The 14,734-nt window shown below is 39.5% G+C and overlaps 3 protein-coding genes across 3 annotated transcripts; all 3 read right to left on the minus strand.

Annotated features, from left to right (window-relative positions):
- Positions 1 to 1,065: 1,065 nt before the first annotated feature.
- On the minus strand, positions 1,066 to 3,894 carry LOC115828937 (protocadherin gamma-A11-like). The gene is made up of 2 exons (XM_030793038.1): positions 1,549 to 3,894; positions 1,066 to 1,131 (listed from the first exon to the last, which is right to left on the minus strand). The coding sequence occupies exons 1-2, from the start codon at positions 3,892 to 3,894 to the stop codon at positions 1,066 to 1,068; spliced, it is 2,412 nt and encodes an 803-aa protein (XP_030648898.1).
- A 2,463-nt stretch (positions 3,895 to 6,357) lies between these two features.
- LOC115828939 (protocadherin gamma-A11-like) lies at positions 6,358 to 8,781 on the minus strand. The gene has a single exon (XM_030793039.1). It carries the CDS (start codon positions 8,779 to 8,781, stop codon positions 6,358 to 6,360), a length of 2,424 nt encoding a protein of 807 aa, XP_030648899.1.
- A 2,693-nt stretch (positions 8,782 to 11,474) lies between these two features.
- LOC115828182 (protocadherin gamma-A11-like) lies at positions 11,475 to 13,847 on the minus strand. The gene has a single exon (XM_030792135.1). The coding sequence runs from the start codon at positions 13,845 to 13,847 to the stop codon at positions 11,475 to 11,477; it is 2,373 nt and encodes a 790-aa protein (XP_030647995.1).
- Between the last annotated feature and the right edge of the window lie 887 nt (positions 13,848 to 14,734).

Raw genomic sequence — 14,734 nt, forward strand, 5'->3', positions numbered from 1 at the left:
TGCAAGACCACACATGCATAGATTCCATTTAAATTGTAGCGCAGAGCTTCATAAGAGACATACTTGAATATTTACTATACATGTACCTCAACAAGAATTAGAACAGTCAGGCAGATAAGTATTCTGAATACATGGTTCTCTTTTTTGTGAGCTGACACACATTATCTGTAATACAGCATTCGGAATTCAGAAAATAGCAATATTCCATACATGTTACTCACGTACGCCGTTAGAAAAAGAAAAAAAAAAATCTGTAGCGTGCATTTTTAAAGAAAACATGATCATAAAGCCAAGCCATGATAACCTGATGTTATTTAGGATCTGGTGTGTTCTAGCACCACAGTATATTCCTTCATTAACCCCAAATTTTATGCAGTCAATAAACTGTAAAAAAAAAAAAAAAAAAGAAGAAATAAAGGGAAACAAATTCCCTAACGCAGGAGTTAAAAAAAATATTTTTAAACCTGATCTAAATATTTAATTCTTCTATAGAGTTGTATGCAAACACAGTTTGTGGAATCTATATCCCATATCGGGTGTGAGGTTCCTTTGATAATAAAAGAATCTGAATGTACTGCATGTAGGCAGTGATAATTTATTGAGGGACACCAACCAAATCAAACTATGTCAAAATCAAGTGTAAATAATATTTTTTTATGGTCCAAGCATTTGCAAAGCATAGAACCCCTCAGGATGGTCAACACACACACACACACACACACACACACACACACACACACACACACACACACACACACACACAGACTTAAGGTCAAAGCTTAAAATGCATTAAAGACTTCCTGTGGCATGATGAATAAAATCCAGTTCAAATGACCATAAATATTCATAACACTGTATCATTTAAAAGAGGCTACACCAAACAATACCAGTGTTTGAAGGAGATTAATTTCACATCAGAAAGAGATAGAGGTAATTAGCTTGTAAAGATATGCTATCACCTCCCCCATTCATACAACTACATACTTCACAGATTTCATGAGCTGTATAATACAGATGAAAGATTATTTAGTGCCATTTTCAAGAATGCAAAGAGATAATTGACAACTACGCTTGAATGTTTAGCCAATATGCGAGTAGAAAGTAGTCAATGAGTGATGCACAAGAGCATCTCTGAAACATAGCGACAAAAAATATGAGGTCACTGTGTATGTGTGGGGAAAGTGGGTCAATGCACTGTGTTGTAATGTGAATGACAGGATGGTGCAGTGGAAAGAACAGAACTACTTTCACACACTCACATAAGTGAGAACTGGATATGCGGATAGACATCTAAACACATACGGTGAGAAAGACATAACACCTCCTTCCAAAGAAACAAATACGGAAGTAGGCTGTGGAGATGCTTCTTATTAATGGCATGTATCCGTCCTATTGTTCTCCCTCACATTTCACAGACAAACCGATCAGATTAAAATATATCTGCAGCACATGAAACTAAACACAGTGACTGCAGAACAGGTAAAAGTAAAGATCAGAACAGGTGCAGGTAAAGATCAAATCAGTGACAACAGAGAAAGAATTTCTCACCTCTATGGACAGATCAGCATCCTCCTCCTGTTCTTTCTTTTCTCTCTGTACAGTTCCTGCACGACTCACATTCACCAGTGTATTCTGACTGAAAGGCCTGACAAACTTGATGTCACTCATCCTGGAATCAGTTGTTCCACACATCTCATAATTATACACGCGCTGTAAAGTACCATCGGCATAGACTGGTGGGTAATATGGAATCACTGGTAGATTTGGTGCAGATTTATAAAATAACCTGTTCTGCCTCCATCTATAGATTTTGACTGAAATGATGGCAATTAGTGAGAAAATGAAGAGTACTGAAACCACAGCCAGAGCCAAAATTAAATAAAAAGTCAGATTGTCACTGTATGTTGAGTCATGGTTAAAGTTGGTGAACTCTGAGATGACCTCAGGGAAACTGTCGGCCACGGCAACATTGACAATGACTGTAGCTGAACGAGAGGGTTGTCCATTATCTTCCACCACAACAGTGAGTCTGTGTTTCACAGCATCTTTATCAGTGACCTGACGCACTGTTCTGATTTCTCCATTCTGTGCTCCGACTTCAAACAGAGCCCTGTCTGTGGCTTTCTGTAGTTTATAGGAGAGCCAGGCATTCTGTCCAGAGTCCACATCAACAGCCACAACTTTAGTGACAAGGTAGCCAACATCTGCTGAACGAGGCACCATTTCAGCTACCACTGAGCTGCTTGTCTGCACAGGGTATAGAATCTGAGGTGCATTGTCGTTCTGGTCTTGGATGAAAATATTCAGTGTTGTATTGCTGCTTAGAGGTGGTGAGCCCCCATCTTGAGCTTTCACTTGTATTTTGAATGATTTTAGTTGTTCAAAATCAAATGATTTCACAGCATAAATAACTCCGCTGTCTGAATTTATTGACACATATGATGTTATAGGGTCTCCATTTAAGTCACCATCAGCAATAAAATAAGACACTCTAGCGTTTGGTCCCCAGTCAGCATCCTCAGCTTTAACAGAAATGATAGAGACAGATGGGGAATTGTTCTCCCGGACATATGCATTATAAATTTGCTGTTGGAACTGTGGTGCATGGTCATTCACATCTGATATTTTTAAAGTTAGTATCTCTCTACTTGAAAGTGACGGAGTGCCTCTATCAACTGCAGTTATGGTTATATTATATTCTTGTGTCTGTTCTCGGTCCAGTGTTGAATCTGTCAGAACACTGTAGTAATTTGTTAGTGATGATTCTATTTTAAACGGGAGGTTCCTATCTATAGAACATGTAACCCTACCATTGTCACCAGAGTCAAGATCTTGGACATTGATCATGGCAACAACTGTGCCAAGACCTGCATCCTCAGGTAGAGCACTAGAAAACGACATAATAGTTATCTTGGGAATATTATCATTTACATCAATAACATCAATCAAAATTACACTTGACTCAGTTAAGCCTCCATGATCTTTTGCAGTTACTTTAATCTTAAATTGCTTGTATTTCTCATAATCTATTTCTCCTGTGACCCGAACCTCACCAGATTCAGAATCGATAGCAAACAACGTTTTTACAGTAGCACTTGGATGTTCAAAATAATACTGAATATTATGACTTGATTCATCTGCATCCGTTGCGCTAACTGATGTGACAAGGGTACCTTTCGCTGCATTTTCGATAACAGATGTCTTGTAAGACGACTGGCTGAACACAGGGGCATTATCATTAACATCAAGAACGAAAACATGAATTTTAACAGTTCCTGATCTTTGAGGTTTTCCACCGTCGACAGCAGTCAGCGTTAAGTAATGGTTCGTTTCCTTTTCTCGGTCAAGGGCCGTTTGAAGAACCATCTCCACATTCTTACTGCCGTCTGCTCCGTTTTCAATGTTTAGATGAAAAGGATCAGTCGGGAGCAACGTATATTTTTGTAAGGTATTTAAACCAACATCTGGATCAATCGCACTCTCTAATGCAAAGCGTGCTCCCGGAAGAGCTGCCTCGCTTATTTCTATTTCTATTTCACCCCTTGGAAATACGGGGCTGTTGTCGTTGATGTCCAGTATATCCACGTTAACGCGATAAAGCTCTATCGGGTTTTCTAATATCACATCAAAGCTGATACTGCAAGCCGACACCGCGACACATAACTGTTCACGGTCTATTCTTTCTTTCACGATCAAATGTCCTTTCTCCCTGTCCAGTCCAACATACTCGCTGCCTCCAGCAGTGAAAACTCGTGCTTTTCCCGAAACCAGTCTTTTCGGTTCAAGCCCAAGATCAGTACCAATGTTTCCAACAAAGGATCCTACTGCCATTTCCTCGGGAATAGAGTAGCGGATTTGTCCCGTCGCTGGACCGACCGACAGTGTCAACGCCATGACGATGCACAATGGCCATATTTGAACGAAACCTTTTCTTCTCATGTTGACGCTTCAAGTACGTACCGAATAGAGTGTATAAGCTTAAAACCCAGATATCCAGAGAATGACATGTAGGATCATTTTTTCAGCCAGAGCAACGTTTTGATGAAGGATCAAATGGAATTCCCTGTGATTCTGTTGATAGTACAGGCTTCGTGTTTATGCTGAACCTTTTCTCGATCGTGAATTCTGAAGTCTTGTGTTACGTATAAAGGTTTGGGGAGGACTTTAGTACATCGTGGAGCCATGCTAAACGCGATGAACAGCGGCACTCAGGGTTCAAATACAGTACTGCAGTGGTCGATCAAGGAATCGAGCAAATTTTATCTAGCAAGTATCAAATATTATATCCGACCCTTACGGGTTTGTTTAGCATAATTCTAGGTCAGTAGTAAAGAGCTGAAATAAGGGGTATATTTCTCTTTTGCAGTATCAGTTTGAACATAAAAGGAGAACAAGCTGACGGAGTGAAGGAATATAAAACGTAAAGACGATCCTTTAGATGTCTTATCTTGAAAATAATTGTTTTAGCAAGCTGTAAATGAGATGTGTTCTCATAAAGCAGAGCAATAATAACTGATATTGGGTGGAAGTTTTACTCCTAAATCATAGTATATTCTCTCACTAACTCCAGTTTACTTGAATGAATAAAAAAGAATCATACTAAAATAAAGGAAAAGGATATCTACTGTGGTAGGAGTTTAACAAAATAACATTAATCAACCTAATCTGAATATTTTAGAATTCTATAGGGTTGCACATGAATAGTTATAGTTTGTAGGATCTATACCTTGTCACTGGTCTGAGGTTCCTTCCGTCATGAGAGAAACTGAATGCATGTAGGCAGTGACTGTATAATTTGGCTCATTTTTCTCTATATATTACTACAGAATCCTTCATAAAATAATCTTTTTAAACTTTAAAATAATAGTAAAGCGAAGAACCCCTCACAGCTGTTACTGCTATAGGCCTTTGAGAGAGGATTCAGCACCGTGGACCTATCAAGTCTTTTCAGAACCATGGACAACAACCATCATACTGAAGCAGATAACACAACTGTACATGTCCAGTATTTTCAAAATGTGTTCATGTAACCCTCCTGAACCCATCCCCCAGTGTTGTGCTCTCTCTCTCTCTCTCTCACTCTCTCATTCACTCACATGCACACACACACACATGCACACACACACACACACACACACACACACAAACAGACACACACACACACTGGGATGATGACACAAATCTAGTATGGCCAAACAGTAACTTAATTTGTGTTCTGCATTGTGTGTCATCAAACTGTAAATACATAGTCGGACATACAGCAAAACTCAAAAGCCACTAAAAACCATAAATCACATGCAATACCCATGTTTAAATCTAATAGTAATCTTTTACAGACAACAGCTGAGTCTTCTATAGCTGAGATTTTTTTCAGCTGTGTCTGTTACTTTGAGAACCAAATAGCCAACACATACACAGATATTAGAGACAACAAAAGAACCACACCTTTTGACAACACACATTGTATATCAGGGGGGAAATCAAATTACTTGATGAAGTAGTATAAAGTAGTTTGGTAGTTTGAAGTCACAGCAAAGTTCAGAAACTGGATTAACTGGTTTGATAAAAAAGACAGCTGTTTAATGATTTCTGAAAGTTGTCAGGCCTTCATCATTTCAGAAGTGGCATACCCAGCTACAGTGTTTAACACTGAACACTGAGTAAGATTCAACTCTGAAGTGTATCCTAGACTATTGGATTCAATACCAATAAACACAGCGAGAAAGGACTAAGCGTTTTTAAGATTTGCTTGTCAATAATGTCACATTTCTTCCTTCATGATTACAAAAGAGGAAATTGAAAACTACCAATTCATTTTCCATCCAAATATGTAAATTCATAATAGCATATCATGTGCAAGGGGCCACAGTAAGAGATTCATCTAACATTAAAAAGACAGAAGTTATAAGTGTGTAAAGACAACTCCTTCTAATCATTCATAGAACTAAATGTTTTCCAAATTTGATCATATTTGCATAGAATTGTATAAGTGTCTTTTTCAAAAATTCAATGAAAAAATAGGCGGCAAGACTTGAATATTTGTCCAATATGGACATGTGCAGCAGCCAGTAAGAGCGATATATGAGAGAATATTGGTATTTTAGCATCAAAGAGTACTCCAAACATGACTTCATGCATTACCAACAAGTAGCTATATGACTGAAAATCAGATATATGAATAAATCCTCTTATTTAAGAGGTGGCTGATGACAGACGATACAAAAAGAAAAATAATAACTCTTGGAATTAAACAAAAGAGGAAGGAAGCTGGTGAAATCTTTCTGATTTGTAGCATACATAAGTCTTTTTTTCCTTCTTAAAATTTCTAAAAACTTCTTGATCAGCTTTAAAAGCAGCTTACGGGGGCATAAAACCGAACTCAGTCATTGCAGTGACCTGAAGTACATGCAGAGAAAGAAAATTAGTAAGAACTTTGTAAAGAAAAAAAAGAAGTCTCACCTCTATGGACAGATCAGCATCCTCCTCCTGTTCTCTCTTTTCTCTTTGTACAGTTCCTGCACGACTCATATTCACCAGTGTATTCTGACTGTAAGGCCTGACAAACTTGATGTCACTCATCCTGGAATCAGTTGTTCCACACATCTCATAATTATACACGCGCTGTAAAGTACCATCGGCGTAGACAGGTGGATAATATGGAATTACTGGCAGATTTGATGCGGATTTAAAAAATAACCTGTTCTGCCTCCACCTATAGATTTTGACTGAAATGATGGCAATTAGTGAGAAAATGAAGAGTACTGAAACCACAGCCAGAGCCAAAATTAAATAAAATGTCAAAGTGTCACTGTATGTTGTGTCATGGTTAAAGTTGGTGAACTCTGAGATGACCTCAGGGAAACTGTCGGCCACGGCAACATTGACAATGACTGTAGCTGAACGAGAGGGTTGTCCATTATCTTCCACCACAACAGTGAGTCTGTGTTTCACAGCATCTTTATCAGTGACCTGACGCACTGTTCTGATTTCTCCATTCTGTGCTCCGACTTCAAACAGAGCCCTGTCTGTGGCTTTCTGTAGTTTATAGGAGAGCCAGGCATTCTGTCCAGAGTCCACATCAACAGCCACAACTTTAGTGACAAGGTAGCCAACATCTGCTGAACGAGGCACCATTTCAGCTACCACTGAGCTGCTTGTCTGCACAGGGTATAGAATCTGAGGTGCATTGTCGTTCTGGTCTTGGATGAAAATACTGAGTGTTGTATTGCTGCTTAGAGGGGGTGAGCCCCCGTCTTGAGCTTTCACTTGTATTCTGAATGATTTTAGTTGTTCAAAATCAAATGATTTCACAGCATAAATGACTCCACTGTCTGAATTTATAGAGATATATGATGTCAGAGGTTCTCCATTTAAATCTCCATCATTAATAAAATAAGATACTCTAGCATTTGGTCCCCAGTCAGCATCCTCCGCTTTTACAGAAATTATAGAGACGGATGGAGAATTGTTCTCAGGAAGAAATGCATTGTACATTGACTGCTCGAACTGGGGTGCATGGTCATTGACATCTGATATTTTTAAGGTTAAGATCTTGTTACTCGAAAGGGATGGACTTCCTCTATCGACTGCAGTTATAGTTATGTTGTACTCTTGCGCCTGTTCTCTGTCCAACACTGAATCCGTCACGACACTGTAGTAGTTCGTCAGTGATGACTGTATTTTGAAAGGAAAGCCCCGATCAATAGAACACGCGATCCTACCATTGTCACCACTGTCAAGATCTTGCACATTGATCATGGCGACAACTGTGCCAAGCTCTGCGTCCTCTGGTATAGAGCTAGAAAACGACATAATGGTTATTTTTGGCGGATTATCATTTACATCAATAACGTCAATGAGTATTTCACTTGAGTCGGATAAACCACCATGATCTTTTGCAGTTACCTTAATCTTAAATTGCTTGTGTTTTTCATAATCTATTTCCCCTGTTACTCGGACCTCACCTGATTGAGAATCGATAGCAAATTGCGTTTTTACAGTAGCACTTGGGTGTTCAAAATAATACTGAATATTATGAGTTGACTCATCAGCGTCTGAAGCGCTGACTGTTGTGACAAGAGTACCTCTCGCCGCATTTTCAGTAACAGATGTCTTGTAAGACGATTGGCTGAAAACTGGGATATTATCGTTAACATCAAGAACCACAATGTGTATTTTTACATTTCCTGATCTTTGAGGTTTTCCACCGTCAACAGCAGTAAGCGTTAAGTAATGGTTCGGGTTTTTTTCTCGATCGAGAGAGGTCTGAAGAACCATCTCTACGTTCTTGCTGCCATCGGCTCCATTTTGAATGTTCAAATTAAAATGATCAGTTGGATGCAGCACATATTTCTGTAAAGTATTTATACCAACATCGGGATCAATCGCACTCTCTAAAGCAAAGCGTGCTCCAGGAGGCGTTAATTCGCTGATTTCTATTTCTATTTCACCCCTTGGAAATACGGGGCTGTTGTCGTTGATGTCCAATATATCCACATTAACGCGATAAAGCTCTATCGGGTTTTCTAATATCACATCAAAGCTGATACTGCAGGCTGATAGTTCCCCACATAACTGTTCACGGTCTATTCTTTCTTTCACGATTAAATGCCCTTTCTCCTTTTCCAGTCCAACATATTCGCTGCCGCCAGCGGCGAAAACTCTTGCTTTTCCCGAAACCAGTCTTTTCGGTTCAAGCCCAAGGTCCGTACCAATGTTTCCAACAAAAGATCCTACAGTCATTTCCTCGGGAATAGAGTAACGGATCTGTCCTGTCGCCATATGAGCCGACAGTGTCAACGCCATGACGATGCACAATGGCCATAACTGAATAAAGCCTTTTCTTCTCATTCTCATGCTTCAACGAGGAATCGAATGATCCGAATAAGCACGCAATCCATGTAATTGAGTTCTCTGAGCAGTTAGAACACTGTTTTGATGAAAAATCCAACCGAATTCACTATGATTCTCTTGGCAGTGCGGGCTTCATGTTCGTAGCAAACCTATTCAAGATACTGATTTTTAAAGCGCATGGGTTTGGGGAGGATCTAAGATACAATGATGAGCCATCTTAAACGCAATGAACAGCGGCACTCAGGGTTCAAATACAGTACTACAGTAGTCGATAATATAACTAGAAAAGAGTTTCTCTAACAGATACCAAACATTTCAGCAAGCTTTTACGAGTTTGTTTGGAGTAATGGCAATTAAAAGTCGTCAGTTAGAAAGTGATGAATTCAGACACATTTCGCTTTGTGGCGGAATGTGTTTGAACCAAACAGCAGAACAAGGAACAAGGTCATGCGTATGTATAGAGAAATGACAAAGATTTTTAAAAATCTCTCGCTTGCATTTCTACATAAAGTATGTGATCCTACAAACAAGCGTGAACAAATGATATTGGTTAGGCTCTTGTGTGTTGTGGTATCTCAAAATATCCCTCCATTATCTCCAGGTTATCACAATGAATAACAATATGACAGTAATAAAATTAGACTCATAAGTAAGAGTTAGCCAACAATATTAATCAACCTATGCTGCATTTTGTAGTGGTCTGGGGAACGGCATATGAATAGTAGTAGTTAGTAAGATCTCTTATCCTTTATCTGATGTGAAGTTACTTCAATGTTAAGAGAAATTTAATGCATGTAGGCAATGACTGTCATTTTGCACATTTGCCTCAATATGTTATCAGAGAATCAAGTGGAAATTATCTTTATAAACTTTCAACAAGCAGCATTATATAGAATTCCTCAGTGCAGTCACACCCACAGCACTGTGAGTGAAGATTCAGCACCACGGACATTTTAAGGGTCTTCAGAACCATGGACAACAACCAGCATACTCAGTGTGACAACACCCTGACCTTCTCTCTCTCTCTCTCTCACTCTCACTCTCACTCACTCTCACTCTCACTCTCACTCTCACTCTCACTCACTCTCACTCACTCACACACACACACACACACTCAGACTTGGGCTCAAAGCTTAAAATGCATTAAAAGTTTCTAGGTTGATGAAGCACATCCAGTACAGCGAAACACTGCCTAAATTCACGTCCTGTATCATGTGCCAATAGACTGTAAGACTATACTTCTAGGTGTTTAAAACAAACAAAACAAATAATGGTTTGACATGAAGCAAAACTCACAAATCATGAACCACATTAAATTAAACCTTAAGCTACATGTAATACACATTATTTAACCTAATGATTATCAGTTACAAACAAGAGTTGAGTTCACAGTAGCAGGTATTTTTCCTTTTCATTTCTGAGAACCAATCAGCAAACACATATGCCGATTCTAGAGACAACCAAATAACCACACCCATATGCATGACGCAGTGCTCAGGGGAAACATAAAATTACTTGGTATTCTCACAAATTAGTTTGTTGGTCTGAAGACAAGGCAGAGTTCAGAAACTGGATTTCGTGGTTTGAAAAATGAGACACAGGTGTGCACTGACTTTTGAAAGTTGTCAGGTCTTTGTCAATTCAGAATGGCACACCAAGCTGCAGTGTTTAACACTGAACATTGACTAAGATATTACTCTGGAATGTATCCCTGGCTACCACAGACAACTGCTTTGAATATCCATAGACACTGTGAAAGAGGGCATAGTGTGAAGGATTTTGGCATTTTGGGGAGACTAACAGGAGGTTACTCTTAGTGACGATAATGCTATGTTTCCTCTGCGATACCAGAGAAAGAAGAATTGCAGCCCACCACCTAAGGTTTGAAACAAGAGAATACAGTGCATCAAAAAACACACCATGCAAAAGAAGCCACAGTAAATGATGCCATAGCTTGATGAGATTCTTTTAACTTTACAATGAGTGAGAACTGATCAGATTGCAAAGATTTGCGATCAGGTCTTTCTATTCAATCATACAATCGAATATTTACAGATTTCATCATGTTTCTACATAACCGAATGAGTATTTGGTGCCTTTTACAAGAATTCAAAGAAAATGCAGAGAACTACTCTAGAATATTCCTCCAACCCACATGTGGGAATCAACCAATGAGAGAATTGAACAGGAGCATCTCTGCAACAAAGAACATCAAGCCACTGTGAGTATGTGGGGGGAAAAAAAGAGTCAACGTGCTGTGTGGCCATGTGCAAGACAGAAGATTATGCATGGCGAAGGAACAGAACCACTTACATACAGTCATAAAACCGACAATGAGGAATGTGGATAAACCCTCCTTCTTAATAGACATGTAAATATACACAATCATAAAGATCTAACAACTCCTTGCAAATAAGATGGAGAGAGAGAGAGAGAGAGAGAGAGAGAGAGAGAGAGAGAGAGAGAGAGAGAGAGCTCTCAGGACATCTTTCTGATTCAAGGCTCAAATTTATCCTGTTCTGCATCATCAACTTTCATAACACAAACCGTTTCAGCTTAGAATACATATAAAGATGTAGGACTGAACACAGTGACTGCAGTGACTGCAAGTAAAGGCCAAATCAGAGAAGACAGAAAGAATTTCTCACCTCTATGGACAGATCAGCATCCTCCTCCTGTTCTTTCTTTTCTCTCTGTACAGTTCCTGCATGACTCACATTCACCAGTGTGTTCTGACTGTAAGGCCTGACAAACTTGATGTCACTCATCCTGGAATCAGTTGTTCCACACATCTCATAATTATACACGCGCTGTAAAGTACCATCAGCATAGACTGGAGGGTAATATGGAATCACTGGTAGATTTGGTGCAGATTTATAAAATAACCTGTTCTGCCTCCATCTGTAGATTTTGACTGAAATGATGGCAATTAGTGAGAAAATGAAGAGTACTGAAACCACAGCCAGAGCCAAAATTAAATAAAAAGTCAGATTGTCACTGTATGTTGTGTCATGGTTAAAGTTGGTGAACTCTGAAATGACCTCAGGGAAACTGTCGGCCACAGCAACATTGACAATGACTGTAGCTGAACGAGAGGGTTGTCCATTATCTTCCACCACAACAGTGAGCCTTTGTTTCACAGCATCTTTATCAGTGACCTGACGCACTGTTCTTATTTCTCCATTCTGTGCTCCAACTTCAAACAGAGTCCTGTCTGTGGCTTTCTGTAGTTTATAGGAGAGCCAGGCATTCTGTCCAGAGTCCACATCAACAGACACGACTTTAGTGACAAGGTAGCCAACATCTGCTGAACGAGGCACCATTTCAGCTACCACTGAGCTGCTTGTCTGCACAGGGTATAGAATCTGAGGTGCATTGTCGTTCTGGTCTTGGATGAAAATGTTCAGTGTTGTATTGCTGCTTAGAGGTGGTGAACCCCCATCTTGAGCTTTCACTTGTATTTTGAATGCTTTTAGTTGTTCAAAATCAAATGATTTCACAGCATAAATAACTCCGCTGTCTGAATTTATTGACACATATGATGTTATAGGGTCTCCATTTAAGTCACCATCAGCAATAAAATAAGACACTCTAGCGTTTGGTCCCCAGTCAGCATCCTCAGCTTTAACAGAAATGATAGAGACAGATGGGGAATTGTTCTCCAGGACATATGCATTATAAATTTGCTGTTGGAACTGTGGTGCATGGTCATTGACATCTGATATTTTTAAAGTTAGTATCTCTCTACTTGAAAGGACTGGACTGCCTCTATCAACTGCAGTTATTGTTATATTGTACTCTTGTGTGTGTTCTCTGTCCAATGCTGAATCCGTCACCACACTGAAGTAATTCGTTAGTGATGATTGCATTTTGAATGGAAGGTCCCGATCTATCGAACACGTGATCCTGCCATTGTCACCAGAGTCAAGATCTTGCACATTGATCATGGCGACAACTGTGCCAAGACCTGCGTCCTCTGGTAGAGAACTAGAGAACGACATAATAGTCATTTTAGGGGGGTTATCATTGACATCAATAACGTCAATCAGTATTTCACTTGAATCGGACAAACCACCATGATCTTTTGCCGTCACTTCAAACTTAAATTGCTTGTGTTTTTCATAATCTATTTCCCCTGTGACTCGAACCTCACCTGATTCAGAATCGATATCAAATAAAGCTTTCACAGTAGCACTTGGATGTTCAAAATAATACTGAATATTATGACTTGACTCATCAGCATCGGACGCGCTAACTGTTGTGACAAGAGTACCTGTCGGCGCATTTTCTATAATAGATGTCTTGTAAGACGACTGGCTAAATACAGGGGCATTATCGTTTCCATCAAGAACTAAAATGTGGATTTTTACAGTTCCTGATCTTTGAGGCTTTCCACCGTCAACCGCAGTTAGTGTTAAATAATGGTGCTTTTCCTTTTCTCGATCGAGAGCGGTTTGCAGAACCATCGCTACGCTCTTACTACCATCGGCGCCACTTTGAATGTTCAGATTAAAATGGTTTGTTGGGTGCAATGTATATTTCTGTAAAGTATTCATACCAACATCTTGATCAATCGCACTCTCTAACGAAAAGCGTGCTCCTGGGAGGGCTGCCTCGCTGATTTCAAGTTCTAATTCACCCCTTGGAAATACAGGGCTGTTGTCGTTGATATCCAGTATATCCACATTAACGCGATATAGCTCTATCGGGTTTTCTAGGATCACGTCAAAACTGATACTGCAAGCCGACACTTCCCCGCATAACTGTTCACGGTCTATTCTTTCTTTCACGATTAAATGCCCTTTCTCCATATCCAGTGCAACATACTCACTGACGCCGGTGGTGAAAACCCGTGCTTTTCCCGAAACCAGTCTTTTCGGCTCAAGCCCAAGGTCCGAACCAATGTTTCCAACAAAAGAACCTACTGTCATTTCCTCGGGAATAGAGTAGCGGATCTGTCCCGTCGCCATATGAGCCGACAGTGTAAACGCCATGGCGATGCAAAACGGCCACAATTGTATCACGCCTTTTCTTCTCATTTTGATGCTTCAACGACGTACGGAATAATCTGAATACGCACAAGATCCAGATATCCAGAGAAATACGCGTAGAATTATTTTAGCAGTCAGAGTAGTGTTTTGATAAAAGATCAAATGGAATTGTTCGTAGTATAGGCTTCGTGTCTATGCTGATCCCTTTCACAATAGTGAATTCTGAAGTCTTGCATTACGTATAAGGGTCTGGGCAGGGTCTAAGCACATCAGTGAGACATGTTTAACGCGATGAACAGCGGCACTCAGGGTTTAAATACAGTATTGCAGTAGTCGATGAAGAAATTGGATACACTTTGTCGAACAGGTACCGAATATTTTAGGCGACCTTTACGTGGTTGTTTAGCAGAACGCCAGGTCAAACAGAGAGAAGTGGAAAAAGAGACGTTTTACTCTTTGGTAATTTCGGTTTGAACATGATAGGAGAACAAGCTGAACAAGTAAATGAGTATATAAGGTAAAGATAATGCTTTAGATGTCTTATCTCGAAAATAATTGTTGTTTAACAACTTGTAAATAAGTCGCATTGTCATAAAGCAAAGTAGCCATAACTGATGTTGATTGGGATTTTTTGTCGTCTTGCATCATTGTATATTCGTTTGCTAACTCCGCATTATTGCAATGAATCAAAGGTATAATAATAAAATAAAGGAAATGGATATCCATTTATGTAGGAGTTTAACAAAATAATAGGAATCAATCTAATCTGAACATTTTAGTTGTCTAAAGAGTTGTACATAATAGTTTGTAGGATCTACATCACGCAACTAGTGTGCAGTTCCTACCATAATGAGAGAAACTTAATGGACATTGGCAGTAACAGTATAGTT

This window comes from Chanos chanos, chromosome 15 (genome assembly GCF_902362185.1).
Source record: "Chanos chanos chromosome 15, fChaCha1.1, whole genome shotgun sequence".
Lineage (NCBI taxonomy): Eukaryota > Metazoa > Chordata > Actinopteri > Gonorynchiformes > Chanidae > Chanos > Chanos chanos.

Excerpts from the sequence above, each read along its gene's own strand:
- LOC115828939 (XM_030793039.1), bottom strand. The coding sequence starts at position 8,781 with ATGGCGACAGGACAGATCCGTTACTCTATTCCCGAGGAAATGACTGTA.
- LOC115828937 (XM_030793038.1), bottom strand. The coding sequence starts at position 3,894 with ATGGCGTTGACACTGTCGGTCGGTCCAGCGACGGGACAAATCCGCTAC. Across the intron at positions 1,132-1,548 it reads ATGCTGATCTGTCCATAGAG|AGATGCTCTTGTGCATCACT; the intron begins GTGAGAAATTCT and ends GCTATGTTTCAG.
- LOC115828182 (XM_030792135.1), bottom strand. The coding sequence starts at position 13,847 with ATGGCGTTTACACTGTCGGCTCATATGGCGACGGGACAGATCCGCTAC.